At 40.2% G+C, this 21,728-nt stretch overlaps 1 protein-coding gene across 4 annotated transcripts in view; it reads left to right on the top strand.

Moving 5' to 3' along the window:
* arb2a (ARB2 cotranscriptional regulator A) overlaps nucleotides 1–21,728 on the top strand; it is a 174,067-nt gene that overhangs the window by 48,362 nt on the left and 103,977 nt on the right. For all 4 annotated transcript variants that reach the window (XM_088993711.1, XM_088993715.1, XM_088993712.1 and 1 more), the window contains exon 7: nucleotides 19,137–19,355. In XM_088993711.1, coding sequence (XP_088849837.1) covers nucleotides 19,137–19,355 — 219 coding nt within the window. The remainder of the gene's footprint in view (nucleotides 1–19,136; nucleotides 19,356–21,728) is intronic.

Below are 21,728 nucleotides of genomic sequence, written 5' to 3' on the forward strand. Positions count from 1 at the left end.
ACTCCCATTAACTGGGGGAGTGTAGGTAAGGGCTTTAACAAGCGTTTACCAGAGTCCATTTTCTCACTAATGAAGAGGGGGGAAGAAGAAAAAAAAAAAACGCAACCTCGCTGCCAAATCCTGCCAGACCTCACTTTAGTTTTCGACGTAAGACGGGAAAACAATATATATGGAGGCGCATGGCTACAAAGGCCACGCTCATGCGCCGCTGACATATTTTATCAGACAGTGTAAAAATGGCTTTTAGGTTATCTTACTGAGCGCTCCAAACTCCAAGGTCGAAAAAGAAGTGTTGTTGTACCCCCGCTGACTTGAAAAGGATAAAAAAAAAAGACAAGATCATTATCTCTGCTTCTTAGCATGATTTGGAGGAATAAAAGCAAGTCTGTCACGGCGCTGGACTCGACTCGTTTTGTACGAGCAGCAGGAGAGCATTTAGCATTCCAAGAATCTCATCAGTGAGGCCCCAACAATTTCACACACTTTCAAGTAAACCGTGAGCGTCTACCAGTTCGGCAAATCATGCTTGACTCTTTAAGGAAAAAAAAATGCATATCCTTTTTGGACTTTATATATTGCGTAACAGCCTGCGGGTTGACGTAAACAGCCATGTGTGACTGGATTGGATTTACACTCACGGTCTGTCCTGTGATCTTTCTTCCACACAATGTTAAGACTGCGGCCTCACTTGTGTCCACGTTGCACTGGAATCTCCCGCTGAGTGCGCTATCGTTTTCGATGACCTGTCAAAAGCATCATATTTGCAATCTAAATTCCCGTGCATATGTAATATTTTCAACAGCGTTTGCGTTTTCCATGTTTGTGGAACCGTTAACAATTGCATTGCCATTTTTAATTGATTGGTTTGATAATTATGAATTAGCAAATTACAGAACTGGGTCAACCTGACCATACAGTGTGTGTGTGTGTGTGTGTGTGTGTGTGTGTGCGTGTGCGTGCGCGTGTGTGTGTGTGTGTGTGTGTGTGTGTGTGTGTGTGTGTGTGTGTGTGTGTGTGTGTGTGTGTGTGTGTGTGTGTATACAGTAAAGTCTCGTTATATCGATATTCTCGGGAGTCGGAAAAAATATCGACATAACCGGACTCTCGATATATCTGACTTATAACTTGGATTTACCGTATTTCCCCGTGTATCAGGATGCACCCCCAATGAATGGTGTATTTTCAAACGTTTTCCATATATAAGGTGCACCGGAGTATAAGGCGCACCTTAAATGAATGAAAAACGTTTTCCAAATATAGAAATATCTAAAGGTTTTCCAAAAATAAGGCGCTACAGTAGAGGCTGGTGTTACGTATGACTTCTTCTCAACCCGGAAATAGAGTCGGTGGTTGTTGACAGTATAGATGCTGTGGCTCAATATGACTTCACATATAAGGCACACCTGTCAATAAGGGGCTGTGTCATCTTTTGAAGAAAATCAAGGCTGTTGGGTGCGCCTTATACACTGAAAAATACGGTATTTATCTTTTGGGTTTCGAGATAAATTTTTGACGAAAGGAAAGTCCACGAGAAGGTTGAGGTGACGGGAAGAACGTCACCCCAGACTCTTTGTATCACAAGAGACGAGAAGAAGACTTCACCGTCCTACCTCCCCCCTTACATACACACACACACACATTACACACAGACATGGAACGTTTTTAATTATATCTCCTCCCAAGTAGTGTGTCTCGGTAACCAAGCCGCTGACATTGATGCATGTGCTGATAAATCCGCAAACACTGGAAACAAGATTAACAAAGATTTTGAGAAGAGGGTGACAGCTAATTTTGCGCAATGGTCGGCGCCGCGTTCAAGAGTGATGTTTTTGATAGAGCCAGCCACGCCTGAGAATTCCAGGCAGGAAGTGGAGGGTGGGGTGGAGATAGGGGGGGGGGGGCATATGAAGGTAAGTGTAAGCAGTTTAGCACATTTGCACTTTTTAAATTGTTCTCTTTTTTTTCTCCTCCTTCACACCATCCTTTTTTCTCGTATCGCCTCATTTGTCTGTCAACTCTGCTGCTCGTTTCCTTTTAAAAAAATCTGAATAAATTGGCACAACCTGTTCTAAATAACACTTCATATCACAAAATAAAGCAAGATGGCAATAAATGACGATAATCGGTTTCAACTATCTGCTGAATCGAACTGAATATTGACATGCAAAATACCCGCTCCCCAACTTACGAACATTCGAGTTACAAAATACAGTACTTACGAACATTTTTGCGGGTACTGTATGTCGAAAAATGTTTGGAAAGAGATGATTTAAGTTAGATTTTGAAATCCCTCTTCCCAGTTGACGTTGCAGGAGGATGGCTATGCATAACAAAAAGTAATGGCTGCTGGCACGTAATTTAGTAATTACGTGCCAACAGCTTCACTAACGGCTGACTAAAGAATATATGTAGAATATAGTAGGTGTGAATTTATTTTCCGACTGTGAGAGCGTTAGTGTTTTATACTTCCCCATCCCATACAAAAAATAGCCCCGAAGCAACTTACGACCAAATTCACCTTACGAACGACCACTCAGAATGTAACTCATTCGTAAGGTGGGGAGCGTCTGTGTATCTCAAGGTACTGCTCGCCTATCTTGCGATTGGTTTGACTTAAACATACATTCCATACAAAATATAACACCGAAGCAACTTACGACCAAATTCACCTTACGAACGACCGCTCAGAACGTATCTCGTTCGTAAGGTGGGGAGCATCTGTATATGTCAAGGTACTGCTTTCCTATGTTGCGATTGATTCCCTCCATCGACCTGAAGGAATGATTTTTCACTTCCATTTTTATGTTTTGACCCAATCGGCGTGATCTAATCAGCAGACTGTGTCACTGCGGAGTCCGTGACATGCCACTCGAGACCCGTGGCCCGGGTGTCTCTGATCCGGTTGTCTACCCACTGAGACACAGATTTCCCCACACAGGAGAGAAAGTTATCAGTCTACCTCATCACATGCACTCACACACATGCACGCACGAACACACATCCACACAGCGGGACAGAAGAACAAGATAAGAATTACACTTCTACAGCTGATAGCAATCTGGCTAGCTATCTATTAGCTACTGTATATAATTAGCTAGCTAGCTATCTAGCTGTCTAACATATCTTGTTGACCTTGCGAGTTTTGAAAGGTGAAAGGCGCTTATAAAGGAAATGTATTATTATTATTAACAGCTATCTATTAGCTAGTTAGCAGGCTTTCTATCTATTTGAGTGACTTCTGGGTTGAGTGAATGCTAGCGCGTGCGGCTGCCGCTGCTCACCCACTGAGAAATGTATCCTGTCACTGTAAAGTGACCTTGAGAGTTTTGAAAGGCGAAAGGGGCTCATAAATAAAATTTATTATTATTATTATTAGCTATCGATTATCTATCTAGCTAGCTAGCTTTCTATCTATTTGAGTGACTTCTGAGTTGAGTGGAAGCTAGCACGTGCGGCTGACGCTGCTCACCCACTGAAAAACTTATCCTGTGACTGTAAAGTGACCTTGAGAGTTTTGAAAGGCGCTTATAAATGAAGTGTATTATTATTATTATTATTATTATTATTATTATTATTATTATTATTATTGTCTCTCCAAACCATCCTACTGCTTTCTTTTCACCAACCTGCTGCCAATTTCTTGTTCATACAGGCGAAACATCTTGTAGATTGCTTTAGTTCCATTTTTTTCACCTGTTTACAGTGACGTCTCCCTCCTTTACTCAGAATTGATTGCCCCCCCCTCCCCCGTTTATTCATTTGCCGTCGTCTTGACAGCCTCTTTCACGTTTCCTTTGTCCAGTTCTCCTTCTGTGTGTGTATGTGTGTCTCTTTTTGCCCCCCATACACCCCTCATCTGCTTTCGCTTCGCTTTGCTCCTATCCCAACTTGATAATGAGGAATGCGGTGTGACCCTGACCTCCGTTGGGCCCTCGACCACCTCCGACCCTTCCAGGTGACCTCCGGGGCCTTATTTTGACAGCTTGATTAATTACCTTCGGTTATGATTTATGGGAAAAAGCCGTATGTAAAAATAATAGACAACAGGTGGTCTTTATAGAGGGGTTTGTAGGGGTTCGATTTGAAAGAACCTTTTACAGAAGAGTGTGGTAATGGCGGGGTTGAAGGGACCCTGTGTGAAAAAGAAAGTGACGATGTGTTTTACAGCTGCTGTTCATTGTTAATTGCTTTCAACTGTTTTTGAAGCCTGAGTTGGGTTAATAGGAAAATGTCTACTGGTCCAACCTTTTTTTTTTTTTTTTTACTTATCATCGCACGAATTTGTCCATTTGGCCGTATGAGGAAATGGATTCCAGCGTACATGCGTAGCTCCATGTGTGTGCTGTGAAGCGTAAACCCGGGGCATGTGGCAATGACACTTTTGAAAATGTGCTTGAACACACATACGCACACACTTGGATATTCTGTACTACCTCTTTTGCTAAGGTTGCATCCTGTGAAAATAAGCAAGAGTAAATGACAGGAAAGAGCAGCCTCGATGTTTACCCTTCACACTTCAAACACAGCTTGTGATTGGTTGTGGCAACCTCGAGGACCTGTGGTGCACTTCCACTTACACAGAGGTCACTCTTCCTCTCTTGGATTCTGTGTGTATGTGTGAAATCCGCATTTACAGTACTCAAAGCTCGGCATAGAAATCGTCAACCCCGACATACCTCACACATAGCAGCCGACGGTCGCGGTTGTCAGAAGGACCAGCAGTTTCCTCTTTCTTAGGTTACAATAACATGGCAAGGGTGAAGGGATTCTTCTCCGACCTTTGACCCGTGGAGGTCAAAGTATTCCTGTGATGTTCACTCAGATTAAAACGGTGGACACGACAATGCCGGGTCATGATTCATCAAAGGTACCATGTTTTCCGGTGTGTAAGGTGCACCCAAAAGTCTTCATTTTCTTCAAAAGATGACCCTGCGCCTTATACGCAGGTGCGCCTTATATGTCAAGTCATGTTGAGCCACAACAGGTTTCGCAATTACTGTCAGCAGCCACGGACTCCTTTTCCCCCTGTTGAAGAAGTCTTGCGTAACCCCTGCTTTTACTACAACACCTTATAATGTGGTTTACATTTGGATAATTGTATACATTTTTTTATTATATTTGGAATGTTTTTTTCATTCATTGAAGGTACACCTCATAGTCCGGTGCACCTCATACATGTAAAAACTTTGAAAGTACACCATTCATTGGGGGTGCGCCTTATATGCCGGCTAATACAGTGTTCAGATTACTGGCTTGCTTATACATTTTTTTGGGCCACCACGTCGTCATCCTGGCCAACCATTTTGAAATGAAGAATTACTGAGTAAACAACAACTGCACACTGAAATGTTTGTAAAATAATTCATGCACGATGGCAGTTGGTCATGTGCAAGTTAGCTTGAGTACATACTACTGTAAGGGACCCATCAATCGACCACAGATCCGATCGCTATCGATCCATCCATCCTTTTTCCGTACCGCTTATCTCTCATTAGGGTCGCGGGGGGTGCTGGAGCCTATCTCAGCTGTCTTCGGGTATGAGGCAGGGGACACCCTGAATTGGTTGCCGGCCAATAGCAGGGCACACAAAGACAAACAACAATCACTTTCACACCTAGGGACAATTTGTAGTCTTCAATCTGGCTGTCATGAATGTTTTTGGAATGTGGGAGGAAAAAGGAGGACCCGGAGAAAACCCACGACGGCCCGAGTAGAACATGCAAACTCCACACAGGGAGGTCGGACCGGACGCGAACCGGCGACCTCTGCAAGCCGGTGTGCTAACCACTTGACTACCGGGCCGCCCGATCCGATCGCTATTGCTACTGTAATTGTTCTCTAGTTACAAAAAAATCATAAATTCTGCCCGTAACGCTTTATAACAGTAAATGGGATTTTTCTCCTCCACACGTTTTCATTTGGCATCATTTTACAGTGCATCACCAGATAAATACAATATTTGTGTGATTGTATTTTAGTTATTATAGTACCTATGCTTGTCTGCGACTGTAAAGTGTCCCTGAGAGCTTTGAAAGGCACTTAAAATAAAATGTATTATTATTATTTAGTTTGACAACTGTGTTGAGTTTAACATTCCCTCAGATAAGTTTAATCGGTCCACATTTAACTCATTCACTGCCAGACGATGTGCAAACAAGCGTCCACTCCAGTGCCAGGGTTTTTGTCATTGCACTAACATGGAAAAAAAGGGAAATGGAAGGGAAAAACAATTTCCAGAAGTTTGGCTAGCGCTTTAGCGGCACTCCCCGCAAGAAAAACCAAAACCCGAATAAATTCGGGAATGGCGCTCAACGTCATATTTTCAATACCTTTATACATTCATGAATGGCAGTGAATGAGTTAAAATATTTGGAGGGAAATTCTTAAAAACACCGCCACCAAAATATTAGCCAAACCAGTAAAAATGATTTCCACTCTTTCTCTCGTTCACGGAGCTTTGTCGCCCTCTTCTGCCTCTTTTTGGTGCAACACGATGTTTTCGGACCAAACAAGTACAGCAAAATGCATTGACATGATGGAAGGACTGCTACAATGTGTCCTTTTTTCAGTCAGGGGCGTTCCTTCAGTGACGTAACGTGAGGACTCGTCACCAACTCAAAAACAAGACTTCCGGAATATTCAGCGCGAGTCTTAAAATGTAAAATATAGCTATATGCGGTGGAATCTTTGTAAAATACGTTCAGTAGAAGTCATTTGAAGCCATTTTACAAATTATGGACACAACTTGTCCGGAGACGTCAGTTGTACTTTAAGTTTCATCCATTACCCATTCGAAACATCCCGCAAACAGATGTCGAAAAGCGGCGCCTTTCAAGCGATGTTAGCCAACCCAAAGCATAAAACAGATGAAGGCTTTCGACAACCGCGCTCTTTCTCAAACATATTATAACATCCATTTTTTTAGGAATCAAAAGTTAACACATATTTCCAGAAGATTTCAAAGAGTATCAAACCTGGGTGATTGCCACAATATAAGATGCGGGAAAACGACAAGAGCACAAAGCTGGAAAGCTGTGGGGAAATAAAGGCAGCAGGCTTATTTCTGACGCCGTTAGCATTTTGATTTATAAATTCTATATTGTCTCCCCTAAGCATACACATGTATTTTTAATGAGGGCACAGAGAGTTATAGATCACGGAGTGATAGGTGTGTCCCTGCCCTCCCGCCTAACTAGTTAATGTATAAATCAAGGATAGTAGGTAGAAGAATGGAAAGGCAAAGATGCTCAAAAAAAAAAAAGAAAAACGAAGCAAAAAGGAATAAACCCAGCTGAAGACTACTTAACTCAGTCACTGCCATTTCCGAATTTATTCAGGAATTGAAAAGCATGACGTAGAGCGCCATTCCTGAATTTGTTCAGGTTTTGTTGTTTCTTGTTTGGGTGCGGATAAAGCGCTGGTCAGACCACTGGCAATATTTTTCCCTTCCACGAGGGGGCGACATTTCCCTTTTTTCCCATGTTAGTGCTTTGTACCCGCTTCTGCTGTTGGTAAAGTGCTATATCAATCAACATATTTGTAGTATTACATTGTATTTTGGACAGCTGCCCACATTACAAGCTCAGATAACTCCAGACCCATATAACTTGGGAATTTGAATCAACTTTAAAATTCTTCTTTATACATTTCAAGCTATCCATAACCATGCCCCCCCCCCCCCTTACCTTTCTGACCTTCTTCAAATTTCTATTCCCTCTCGTTCCCTCAGATCCTCTTCCTCCCTCCACCTCTGTATGCCCCTCCTGACCGTCTCAGCACGATGGGGGACAGGGCTTTCAGCCGATCTGCCCCCAAACTCCGGAACTCACTTCCTAACATTTGTAACATGAATTCTCTTCCCACCTCAAAACCCACCTATTAAAAATTTCATTTTCTGTGTAGCTCTTTCTCTTGTTTCTATTCATAGCGGTATTTTATTTATTGTATTCTATTTGTGATAGTATTTTATTTATTATTGTATCTATGCTTGTCTGTGAGTGTGAAGTGTCATTGACAGCTTTGAAAGGCGCTTAAAATGAAATGTATTATTATCAGTATCAGAAAATCAGAAAACCTTTATTCGTCCCGCAATGGGGAAATTTGCAATATTATTATTATTAACTCTTTTTTTCTGATGAAAGAAGACAGTAATGTTTCTTCCAGTGTATTGAATGTTTATGTAGTCCTAAAAGTCAATATGCTGTGGGTCCTGGAATTTGACTGAAAATGACAAAAACCCTGGCACTGGAGTGAACACGTTTTTGCACGTCTGGCAGTGAATGAGTTAACAATGCAAAATGAGTTAGTAATAATAATGAAAAAAATATTTTTCGGGGTAGATTCTCAGTTCTCTAGGTCATACATAATCTGCCAAGGTTGAATCCACGCAACTGAACACTTGTTTTGCTTGATTTCCAAAAAACATCCAAACGTTGACTTATAGGCTAACGATTCGTTCAGTTGAAAATGGCGACTGTTTTACTTGGTTAAACTCAACCTCTAAATTTCAGGCTTGTGAGTTTACATTCACTGTTGTATCTTGGCTAAAGAAAGACAAGAAGAAAAAAAAAGTTGACAAATGACTCTGGTAACATTTACTTGCACAATCAATACCTCTGACAATTTCCACCTGGACGGTGATTAATGCTACATCCACCCCCACAAGCCTCACAGCCACCCCTTCCCTGCCACCCCCTAGCCTGGACCTCCCCAATGCATGGCGCTGAGAGCAGATGAAGCAAGCACCATAACTTTGTCCATGTCAACGTACAATATGCGGGTGTGTCGTGTACTCGCAGTCGCGAAAACAAAAGGCACACGGTCGTCTTTGGAACGGGAAATAATTAGTCATTGTCTATGAACACATCTCGACATTAAACCACAAATTACACTTTTGTCTTATTCGACCAAACATTGCAAACTTCGGTCACCTAATGCTAGAGGGCTAGTGTGGCTAACGAGCACACGAACATGAGTCACACGAACATGAGTCACAACTTACTAAATATACAAAAGTAGAACGAGTTGTACTCACGTTTTGGTTATGAACTCACACTTAAAGGTATCTAGCTAGCTACAGAGCTATCTATCAGAATCAGAATCATCTTTATTGCCAAGTATGTAGAATACACAAGGATTTTTTTTCCGGTAGAACACGCTGTACTAGTATCATCATCAAAAAATTGCAAAGAGGCACTATACACTATATTTGCTATCTATTCGCTGTCTAGCTGGCTGGCTGGCTATCTATCTAGCTAGCTATCTATTAGCTATCTAGCTCGCTATTTGGCTAGCTATCTAGTGGCTATCTAATAGCTATCTATTAGCTGTCTAGCTGGCTGGATAGCTATCTAGCTGGCTATCTATTAGCCAACTAATAGCTATCTTGATACTTGCACTATGTACAGTTTTTTTTTATGAAACGATTTCGCACATTCACTGGATACAGTTGACATTTTTATTTTACTATGCTTAGAAAATCTGTTTTCTATCCTTTCACCCCCACCCACTACCCCATCCCCTTTCAAATTGCTGCTGCGGACTGCAAATTTGCCCATTGTGGGACGAATAAAGGTTTTCTGATTCTGATTCTAATAGCTATTTAATAGCTATCTATTAGCTAGCTAACTTTCTATCTATTTGAATTACTTCCGGGTTGAGTGAAAGCTGCCGCGTGTGGCTGCAGCTGCTCACCCACAGAAAAACTTATCCTGTGACTGTAAAGTGACCTTGAGAGTTTTGAAAGGCGCTTATAAATAAAATTCATCATCATTATTATTATTATTATTATTATTTATTATTAAAATAAATACCCAAACTGGCCCAGGCGCTCGTCACGAGCGAGATACTCGAATATTGTTTTTTTTTTTTTGAGCGTGTCATTTTCAAGTTCAGTTTCCTTTCATAAAGGTTCTGAAAATAGAAAGGTCGGGTGGAACGAGACAGAAAAACTGAAAGACAGAAATGTAAATGCATGCATGAAAAGAAGCTGATGCATCGGGGATAAGAAGCTGTGCTATTCTCTTCACTTCCTCCACCCCACTGTTCCACTTTGAACTCGTTTATAAATATTCAGCTCCACATATAAACAATTTCTAAATGAGCGCAGACATCTGTGCCAAGGTTAAAAACCCTGCGTCTTATTAGCCGCACAGCTATTTCGACGGTTAGCGTCTAATTCTAACCTAAACTATTTGCGCTCATTAAGATCAAGGGAAAGTTCATCATTACCGCCCATTCTTAGTAAGTTTCATGTGAGCGCAAAACAATGACTGTATCCTTTGAACTTGAATTGAAAGATCATTAAATCGGAGCCAAATGTAGGCGATGCAAAATTAGAGGACAGAGGATGAAAAGCTCTAAAAAGGATAAGTTGTGTGGAAAATGGATGATGAGCATCTTATTTTCATGGTTGTGCTTGTACAAGTCCGGTTTCACATACACTTGAGCTATCAGCACGTGTCAAGAATGGCTTCTTCTTAAACTTTTTACTCATTTGGTGGAATATATTGTAGTTGTCTCGTGAAATGCACTCCAAATGATGGAGTACTGCGTTGCGTGTGCGTGTGTGTGTGTGTGTGTGTGTGTGTGTGTGTGTGTGTGTGTGTGTGTGTGTGTGTGTGTGTGTGTGTGTGTGTGTGTGTGTGTGTGTGTGTGTGTGTGTGTGTGTGTGTGTGTGTGTGTGTGTGTGTGTGTGTGTGTGTGTGTGTGTGTGTGTGTGTGTGTGTGTGTGTGCGCGTGTGTGTGTGTATGTTTATATGCCCAAATCATAGTCACACAATACGGATACAATAATATGATTTGTATCCTAAAAGGTCTGTTAACGGAAGATTTTAAAGGTCAAACATTTTCTTTTTACATCCATTCGAGTCTAAACATGGCATTCTGATTAATATTGTAACATTATAATATATTTTAAATAGGAATAAAGCAACAAAATCCACTTGTCTTATGACAGCTCATGGGAGCGGCCATTTTGTCACTTGCTAATGAACTGACAATGACATTACAGTACCGTCTGTTCCCGTCCAATCACGGCTCAGCTTTCAAATGTCACATGACCAAACTCAGAAAACAGGCAAGCCGTGATTGGTCATCGGTAGTTGGGCAGAATAGAGTGTGTTTTTAGTAGCATTTTAAAGGACAACCGACCCCTCCGGACAAGATGTGTCCATAATTTGTAAAATCACTTCAAAGGACTTCTACTGGGCGATTTTACAAAGAGTCCACCACATATAGCTAAATTGTACATTTTAAGACTCGCACTGACTATTCACGAAGTCTTTTTTTTTTTTTTGAGTTGATGACGATCCCCTACGTGACGTCACATTTGGAACGCCTCCTGACCGAGAAAGCGGCATACAATGCATTTTGCGGTACTTTGTGTGGTCTGAAAACTTTGTGTTGATCTGTGTTGATGGTGAAATTAGACAGAAAACACAAAATAACGCGATGGTGAATCGTTGTGTGTTGCTCCAAGACTACTATTTGATACTAGCTGACGCAATTTCCCAGCAGACAAATCAGCCCATTTCCAACGGAATTTAGGCCCCATCTTGTGCATTTTCTGGGACGCTACATTTCCGTCCAGATGCCTCAAAATGACACTGAATAACTTCTTTAATCGATTGCAAACATGTATGCTTTCCTTTTCAGAACTATTTGAATCATATTTATAACTGGATGAGTAACAAGAAAGCATCTTCTCAGAATCTGAAGCCATTGTTTTGATTCTCGAGCAAGGCAAGACGTGTTGGCATGACGTCATGAACACGGGGGCGGGACCTTCTGAAACTGGCCATTTCCGGTTTCATTTTGAAGTCGTTTTTGGTCACTTTGAGTCATTTTTATTGGTGTTTTGCATTTGACTAAAAATATCAGCCTGCGTGTTTTGGGTATTTTAGTTGCTATAAAACGTTTTTCTGATGTCAGTTAGGAAACAAAAAAATGGTGTCGGTTGTCCTTTAAGGGTTGTCATAAACAATTGAACACATTTTTTATATTAACATAAAAACAGTGTTAATTAAAACACTTAAGCAACTCATAGTAATCTCAAGTACTATCAAGAAGTGAAAATAAATCAGAAAAAAAACACTTGAAATGTGAGCTTTTTCTGCATTCTACACGAATTGACAATACACATGTCCCTTATATCGTGTATAATTATGAAAGCATATTGATTTTATTTTTCTTGCTGATGATGTATTGTTATTGTCATATCAGCTCCTTGTGCTTTCCTTTGTCAGCATTTTATTTTTCTTTCCTTTTTGTGTAAAACTATGAGATAACAATACTGAGTTGAGTTTAGGTGCTCTTTGACATCCCCCCTCTGGGCATTCATATTTATCAAGAGGATGATGGATTTTTTTTCTGACAGGTTGATGACAGTCCCATCTTATATCCTCTCACATCACCCTCTAAGATCCACACATCTTCTCATCACCCCTGCACTACAGTGAAGTACTTTGGTGCCCCTGCGTTCTTTGAGAAACATAGAACGGTCTCGGGTTAGTGGGGTGCTGTGTTGTCATGAAAAAAAAGGGGGGGAGGCGTGACTAAATGGGACAGCACTGTGCGATCTGTGTGGTATGTCAACTAAAAAAAAGAAGAGGGGAGTTGACTGGATAGAAGAAAATGGGTGGCCAGTCAAGGTCATACAAAGCAGGGTGGCCCTGTTACAGAGTAAAAGCTGATCAAGTACTTATTGGTTCTGGTACTATTTAACTGTCCTGCCTATTTAAATTTCGGCCATTTTAGTATTTGACAAACCAGACAGTGGACTCACCCACACCCTAAATTGTCTTTCTGTCAGTCGTGTCTGGTTGAGGTCTCGTTCCCTCCCCTCTGCCTTCTCCTATTGGGTATGTGACGCCGAGTGACCCCTTTCCCCATTGTCAGTCAAGTCCCAGCAGCGAATCAGGACTTGCTGATTGGGGAATCAGGGAAGTGAAAGCTGTTCGAGAAAAAGGAGCGCCCCTTTTTCCGTGATCCAAACACCCTCTTTTGACAAAAGTAGAATAGAGAATGCAACCTCGAGGGCAATTTAAATGGACAAATACGTCGGGATGTATTTGAAGCCTCCCATTCTGTACCATGACCATTCTGGGTACCTCAAAATTCACACGACCGCATCATCCGCTGTCCTCATCCGTGACACCTATCAGCCATGCTTTGTACCTGTCAAGTGCTGCCCTTTTTCCCCCCTTCGCCCAAAGACCTCGGCTCACTGCATGAGAGCCCTCACATCAAAGCTACGCTAAGCTCCGCTAGCGTAGATGAAACACCCTCTCGCTCCGGCCGCCTCGCTCGCCACTCCCGCATATTAGACGCATTTCATTTCGTTTTCAGCGCCATCCATAAAACGAGGTGCTGCTGTCTTAAAAGAAGGGTGGTGGGCCATCTTTTTGTTTTATTCACCTTTTGTGTTGAACACACACATACACACTTGTATGCAGCTAATAATTCAACTAGAGGAGAAAATAATGATGTGTGGCCATCATGGTTGTAGTGGGTGAAAAGCATCCAATTGAACCATAAAGGGAGCCTGTAAGGGTCTCCATATTGTCGTTAAAATAGCCTCATATTATTTATAATCCCAAGCACCATGTATTTATATATATATATATATATATATATATATATATATATATATATATATATATATATATATATATATATATATATATATATATATATATATATATATATATATATATATATATATATCAGAAAACCTTTATTCGTCCCACAATGGGGACATTTTGCTGTAATATAAATATATATATTATATTTATAAATATATATATATATATTTTTTCTCATTATTTTATTTTAATAATATTATAATTATACATGCATATTTGGTATTTAATTGATTTTATTATGTATTTTATATTCTTTTGAAAAAAAAAAATATATATATATATAAAATGCTACAATATAACAATATAACCATATATTATATAAATATATAAAATAAGATATATAATATATGTAAATATACTTAATTGACAATATATTTGTATTTCTTTATTTTAATATAATATTAGAATTATGCACATACATTTTATGTAGTTAATTTTTCATATATATAAGAAAATACCTAAAAAATATATATAAGAAAATACCTAAAAAATATTTATAAAAAATTATAGTGTATATAATTCTAATATTATTACATTAAATATAAATAATATTTTAGAAACATTTCCCACTTTTTGGGCTCATTTTAAAGACTTCCAATGAGATAAGATGTCATGATGATGGGAATAGAAAGGTCTCTCCCCGGTGATGATATAAGCTGGTTTCCGTAGCAGCGGCAGCTTTTGTTTTGCTATCTGATGCGAGACAAGCCGACAAAGGAGCGCTAAGGAGCGTCCAGTGCAGGGTGATGGAGGTCGGGGTTCCCTCCCATAGCGGGGTCGGGGTAACCCTCTTGACCGCTGGCCTCGGGGCAGGGACTCAGTGTGGCGGTGGCATCGGGGCACCCATAGGGCATGGGAAGAGGATCAGCCTGCACATTGCCGCAGAAAGGACACGACTGACCCAACGCCCAGAGGACTCTGTGTGTGTTTTCTTTAGGACGGTACCCATGTGTGTTTAGCACAAAGGCAAGGCGAACTTAAACGTTTAAAAATGCGTGTGAGGGAGATTTAGTGGTATAAGAATCCGGGTGACCCGAGGTTTGCGGCACGCATTTGTTTGCGATTCAGACATTCAGACGTTGACAGCACGTCACAACACAAAGCTCAGATTTAGACACACTTTGTGTTCAAGGTGGGTAAGACTTAACAGTTAGCACCGAACACAAAGAGCTGTCTGACCTCACTTTAGAACAGTTTCAGAGGATTTAACTGACACCAAACACGGATTGAACTGTCCGCCTTGTGGGAGGGATCGTGTGGAATATGTGCCTTGCGAAGTGGGGGGGTGTACGTTTTTATTTCCAGCTTCAAGTTAAATTTGCCATCATCGTAAATTTTAGCCTCACTTTTACTTGTGAGACAAGCTAGCAGACATCAACGTAAACATCACAATGTCTTTGAATCATGATCTTAAACACAGAAAAGCCAACATGGCGGCGCCAGCCCTTCAGGCGCCAACAACGCGGGCTTCCTTTACAGCGATGTCCTTCTGGGTGGTTGCACAACTGAGCGGGTGAGTATTAGCGCACTTAGGTGCGGTGGTTCATCCAAAGCAAAGGCTAGAGGCCGGTGGATGAGTGTTAGCATTAGGCGGAAGCGACAAGTTCGTCGGCCCACTCGAGGTTAGCATCAGAATGCTGAAGGGCGGGAAGGGTTATTGATGAGTGACGAGAGAGGTTGAGGGGACTGAAGGCTCATCCTGTTCGTAGGCCACTCGGGGTTAGCAAGTTAACAACGTGCAGCTCCGTGGCCGGACCATTGACTTTTGCCCTGGGAAAACCAGGATTAGCAAAAAAACGGAAACAGAAAGATGTGATGGTGGACACCGACACTTGAGGTTCTCTCATTTATACGATTCTGCCCTGATTTCCGATTCGTATGTGGAACTGTCGCGGCTTGGGATTGAAGCGGATTTACGTGGGGTGTTTGCCTTTAACATTTAGCATGACGTGCATAATTTCCACCATGACGTCCCTGATCCACTGGTGAAAAGGAGGCTTTGATTCTCTCCTCTTTCATCTAGAACTGCTACATACAACAAAGAGAGTGCAGAAAGTGCGAAAGATTGAATGACTGTCTGTGTCTTTTGTGTTGTGTCACATTATTTGTTATTTTGTTTTTGTCTTCAAGATGGCGCCGCAAGAGTGGCTGCCTTTACAGCAGCTCCTGTATTTTGTTTTTGCTGCTGTAAAATGTACATTTCTACACTGTGAGACAAATAACAGCTCATCTAATCTATCGTAATCTAATCTCCAAATCAAGTCAATTATTATTGTACAAGTGTCTGATCAGCATTTCCCTTTTTTCCCATGTTAGCGCTTTCTTATATCTGAAGCTGTTGTTAAAGCTCTATATAAACTAATATGTATGTATTGCATTATATTTTGGACGGCCATCCTCATTTCAAGGTCAGATAACTCCAGACTCATATAATTTAGGATGTAACTCTTTTTTTTCTGATGAAAGAAGATCTAATGATGTTCTGATCTAATGATGTTTTGATTGTGGATGTAGAACTAAAACTCAATATTCTGTGGGTCCTGGAATTCAAGTGAAAATTACAAAAACCCTGGCACTGGAGTGAACAAATTTTTTGGACATGCCTGGCAGTAAATGAGTTAATCATTTCCTATAATTCGCCCACTCCCCCCCCCAAAAAAGGGTTTTCAGTTAAGACCATACATGTCCATGCAAAAATCAGACCAAATTGTCATGCCTAATTTATTATTATTACTTTTTTTTTTACATCTAGTCTGAGTCTTGAAGTGGACATTGGCTATATGCTCATACTGCCACCAGTGGGCAGTGCCACCGAGCTGCTGCCAATCCAGTTCAGCTGCACTTCAGTCATCTCCATCCGTCTTTACATCCCCATGCACAAACCGGGTCCCCCGTGTTTCATCTGGCCATCCATCTGTCGCCAAAGCCTGCTCGGTTGTCTTTCAATGCCGTCTGTGTGGAAATATCTCGGCAATGTCGCCCGCCCAGACGTAATCCCCCTCTAATACATCCTGCTCTATGATCACCATAGCCTCACTTGAGTCAAAAAGGAACGTTGATGAAAATATACTTGCAGGAAAATCATTCTACTTATTTCTTACATAGAACTAATTTTAATCATTATCCCGTCCAGTATTTCCTCAATCATTCCCGAAAGCTTAAAATGAACATTTTAAATCACAGCCAAATTCAAATCTGATGCAAAAAGCCCGATCACGTCTCCACGAAAATCGAGTCATAAGTCCGGTCAAAAAAAAGATAACATGAGATTTGAAAAAGGAGTGAGAATCCCGTCTAATTTCATAATCGGCATAAATGGGAATTTGTCATTCTGCCTCTGTCAACCAGACGGCAGGTGCTAAGGGAAAAAAGGGTGTGTGGCAGGTTTGACGGCGCCGGGCACAGAAGGGACACACACACTGCATTAACACTTATTAAGGGAGGGAAGATGTGTGTGATGCCTTGAGAAGGCAGTGAGGATGCCACCGCTCCTAATTTCCTCTCATATCCTCTGAGAGGTATTTTTATGTCTCCCATATTTCTCGGAATGTGCTGCTAGTGTCTAAACTAAAGTGTGTGTGTGACTGTATGACTAGTTTTGTGAGGACCACTAACATTTTATACCATCTCGTGAGGACATTTGTCATAAGTGAGGACATTTTGGACGGTCCTCACAAGTTTTTCATTCTAAAGGCTTCTAGAGGGTCTGTATATGAATCTGTTAAAGTTTCAGAAAGTTCCTCATAAATTCACCCAAAATGATTTTTTTTTGGTGTGTATTTTCATTTCACTTGGATACACACACTTTTTACTCACTGTGTGTTTATGTATGTGTGTGCGTGGTTAATGAGACGAAAAAGTTCATTCCACAAAAAGTAAAACGATATTTTCACCAAATTCACAATAGGGGTGAGGACTTTGAATGTACCCGTTCAGAAACTCACTCTTGCTGTTATTTCAGTTTCAAGTCCACTTTTTATTGATTTGCTTTTAAAGAAGTTGAAGTGGGAAATGGGGTGACATTTAGCGTTCAAATGTAACACTAGTTCTTCTCTAAACTTATCAGCAAGGGTGGTCCTCACTCCTTTATCTGGAGTTATCCGGACCTCACAAATCCATTGAAATATGAATGTGTGTGTTTATGTGTGTTGTTCAGTTGACTCTGATAGGGTAGTATGTGTATTCAACAATAGCAGTTGTGTGTGTACGTACGTCCAATGTGAAATGAGATCTATTTCCTGCTATAATCTCAGAGTGCTCGGAACAATAAACACATTAATTAAAAATGTTAGCAAAGTTGAAGAAGTCACATCGGAAAAAAAAGCCCAGTTTTTGCCTCTTACTTAATTTCTCATTTCCGCGTTTTCGCGTCTACTTTAAAAAATCCATGAGTGTGTGTTTGGGGCAGCGCAAAGTCTCGGGCTACTGAGTGATGCCGGGATCGATTGAGTTTGATATGATGTGGCCTTTGGAGTCACTAAGTGCCGCCCACTGACTGAAAATGTCATTTGTGGAATTGTGATTGTGCAGTTTTACTTGTCAGAGGTGCTGTTTCTTGCTTTGGTTTGAAGTTTATTTATATTTTGGTAAGAATTGAAGTTTGCTTGTGAACGTTTGTGTTTGAGAGAAATTTTTGATGCTGTCTTCGGGATTATTGGGGGCTTTTTTTTCGATCATAAAAAACAACCTTTACATTTCTGGTGACCACATTATTTTGAAAAAAAAAAAAAAACATTTTCTGCAATATTCAATCGTGTGATTTTTTTTTTTTTTTTTTTATCCCCTTCAAAAATAATTCATTTTCATGTTTCCATTTCTTCCATTATATATTGTTTGTCACTCTTAACTGAGTACTTTAATAATAGTGATGCAATTATTTGCCATTTTTTTTATTAGCATTTTTATTGTATCAATTTTAAGTACATTTGTCATGACCACTCAGTTTTAACTTTCAGAGCTAATGCCGATTAGTTACGTTTATGTACCGCACATCATCATGTGACAAACTGAGACAAAAAACAAACAAAAAATAAATAAATAGATGCATAAACAGACAAATTGATAGCTAGTGAAATAAATAAATCTAAATAAATACATAAATAGATCAATAAATAAATAGATGCATAAAAAGATAGACAAATGAATAAATTCATAAATTAATAACACGTGAATACATAACTAAATAAATAATTAATGAATTGTTACATGAATAGATAAATAAATACATGAACACATAAATAGCGAAATATATAGAGAAATAAATAGAAATGTAAATAGCTAAATAGCTAAATAAATAGCTAAATAAGGGCTAAATAAATAGCGAAATAGCTAAATAGATACATATATAAATAGATGATTGATAAATTGATACATAGATAAATAAACTTCGAACCAAAACTGACAAAGTGGAAAAAAAAAACAATATCAGTTCTCTTAAAGCTGTGCATTTAACCTAAATATTATCCTCTCTTTTTTATGTATTTATTTTTTTAGGAGGGCTACAGCGTGATTGTACTCAACCCAAATGAAAACTACCTGCAAGTGGAGAAATCATCCAAGTCCTCCACTCCCCCACCTCCGACCGAACCCTTGGGCGAACCGGCTGAAAAGAAGGAGCGAAAAGATGACAAGGACGGCAAAAACAGGAGAGAATTTTACGAAAAATATCGCAACCCGCAGAAGGAGACGGAGACACAGCGGATCCCCATAAGGGTATGTCTTTTTTTTTTTCTCCTCCCATATGAGCCCGAGGAAGGCTTATAGTTAGCATGATGACGGGGGTCCGATATGCATCCCACACTGACATGATAGTGGATGGTTTGGGGTCATGCAAGGAAAGTGGGGAAAATCGCCAGAGAGGAACTCCGGAAGGGACAGCGGGGAAGTGGGAGGTGTCCATCAGAGAAGGCAAGGGAGGAAATGTGAAGTAACTCGGGAGGAAAAGAGGATGAGAAGGAAAAAGAGAGGCTCTTGTGTGGTCAGCCTGTGTGTGAAGAGCTTGGCCGGGCTCCAGTCGCCTCTCACTGACCAAGTGTTAACCACATGGCTACCTCCCTCTCGCCCTTTTTTTTTTTTTGTGTCCTCCCTCTTTCCCTCTCGCTCTCATCCTCTTCATGATAACAGCAGGCTGGTCAGTGTTTGTTGACCACCGGGATTATTATCTCACCAATACACGCACGCATTGCAAAGGAGCTGCAAAATTCTTATCGTGTGACAGTGACGTGCATCCAAACACGCGCCAAAACAGATGTGCATACGGTGCACCTTGTGGTCCAACAAAAGAAGTTAGCATTTTAATACATGTATTTTCATTGTGTGCGATAATTAAGGCTAGATTGGAGTGAAATAATGTGAAATCGCTAAAAATTAGGATTTTTTTTTGGCCGCGATTAAATTGTTATAGGTATCGCGTTTATCGTTTTAGGGAGTCCGAAAAATATCGTGGCTATATATATAGGATGTTTTTTCCGTGCGTGCATCGAAATGTATCGTAATGGGGTTATCGATATAATGTTCGATATAACGATATATGTATATATATATATATATATATATATATATATATATATATATATATATATAAGCAAATAATTACATGAATAAATAAGGCAATCAATATATCAATCAATAATCACACAAATAAGCATATATATCAACAAAAGCATATATAAACAAATGAATACAAAATGATATACACAAAGTCTCGTTAAATATTCAAGGGAGTAGATAAATACAATCGAATATAGGCAAATAGAAATAGAATATAACCGGGACAATATGATATCGAATGAATAAAGAATAAATAAATAAACAAATGAATAAATAAATAAATAAATAAACTTTTCAGCTGTGCCCAAATCTTTTGTATGAAATCCTACAATGGAAGAGCGCTTTTTCCTGTCATGTGTGATGTATGTTGATATTATACATTTTCACACCAAAGGCAATTAAAGACCACCTATTAAGGTCTAAAATTTGATCAACTCCAAAAAGCAGGTGGCTTTTCACTATGACCGATTGTATGTGTGTCTTCTCGTAAGTCGCCAAATAACGCAAAATAAAGTTCCCTTACTCCAGCAGATTGCCTTTGCTGCTCGAGTCTACAGGTGTAAAACAGGATTTTTGCACCTTTGGTGTCGCTGTATGTTTGAAGGGATTGGCTTGGACAAGTTGGTAAAAACGTTGACAGGAAAGAAACCAAAATATTGATGAAGCCATGTTGCTTTTGACTGAACTCAAGCTGTAAAACGACATTGTTGAAGAGATGCGATATCAGGATTATTTTGGTTTTGGGTGTTTGAAAAATCACAATATGGAAAACTTCTCCCTGTTGGCTCTTATTTTGCCGCAACACTAACACCCAGCATTTAGAAAATCTTAATTTTCAAGTGGATGACGGACCGCAGCCGGTGATAGCTAGCTAGATATCTAATAGATAGCCAAATAGTCAGCTAGCCAGCAAGATAGCAAATAGATAGCAAATAGATTGATAGCTAGGTAGGTAGCTAGCCAGATATCTAATAGATAGCCAGATAGATAGCTCGATAGAAAATAGATAGTGAATAGATAGATAGCTAGGTAGCTAGCTAGATAGTCAGATAGTGAGCTAGGTAGATAGATAGCTTGATAGCTAGATAAATAAAAATAAGTGAAGAGACGAAGAAACAACAGCTGAAGCTGTAACAAAGTGCTAACATGGATAAAAGGCAAATGCTGGCGCCTCGTGGAAGGGAAAAAAACATTGCCAGAGGTCCGACCAGGGCTTTATCGACACCCCCGCAAGAAAAACAAAATCCGAACAAATTCGGGAATGACGCTCGACGTCACGCTTTTCAATTCCCGAATAAATTTGAGAATGGCAGCGAATAAGTTAAAAAGACCAACAAGAGTTTAAACATTTTTGGCCAAACGTACTCGTCCCTAAACACGGTGAGTTAGATCTCGCACCGACCAGGTAGGCGACCCTTGAATTTTGATCTTTGACCCCAAAGTCAGCAAGATGCGAGTTTGTTTGACCTTGCCTCTTCCAAACTCGCCTCGCCCCCTGCACCACTTTGCTCGCCACTGCTCTGCCTCAGTCAGCTG

The sequence above is a fragment of the Hippocampus bargibanti genome, linkage group LG04 (assembly GCF_051943395.1).
Source record: "Hippocampus bargibanti isolate YZ-2025 linkage group LG04, ASM5194339v1, whole genome shotgun sequence".
Lineage (NCBI taxonomy): Eukaryota > Metazoa > Chordata > Actinopteri > Syngnathiformes > Syngnathidae > Hippocampus > Hippocampus bargibanti.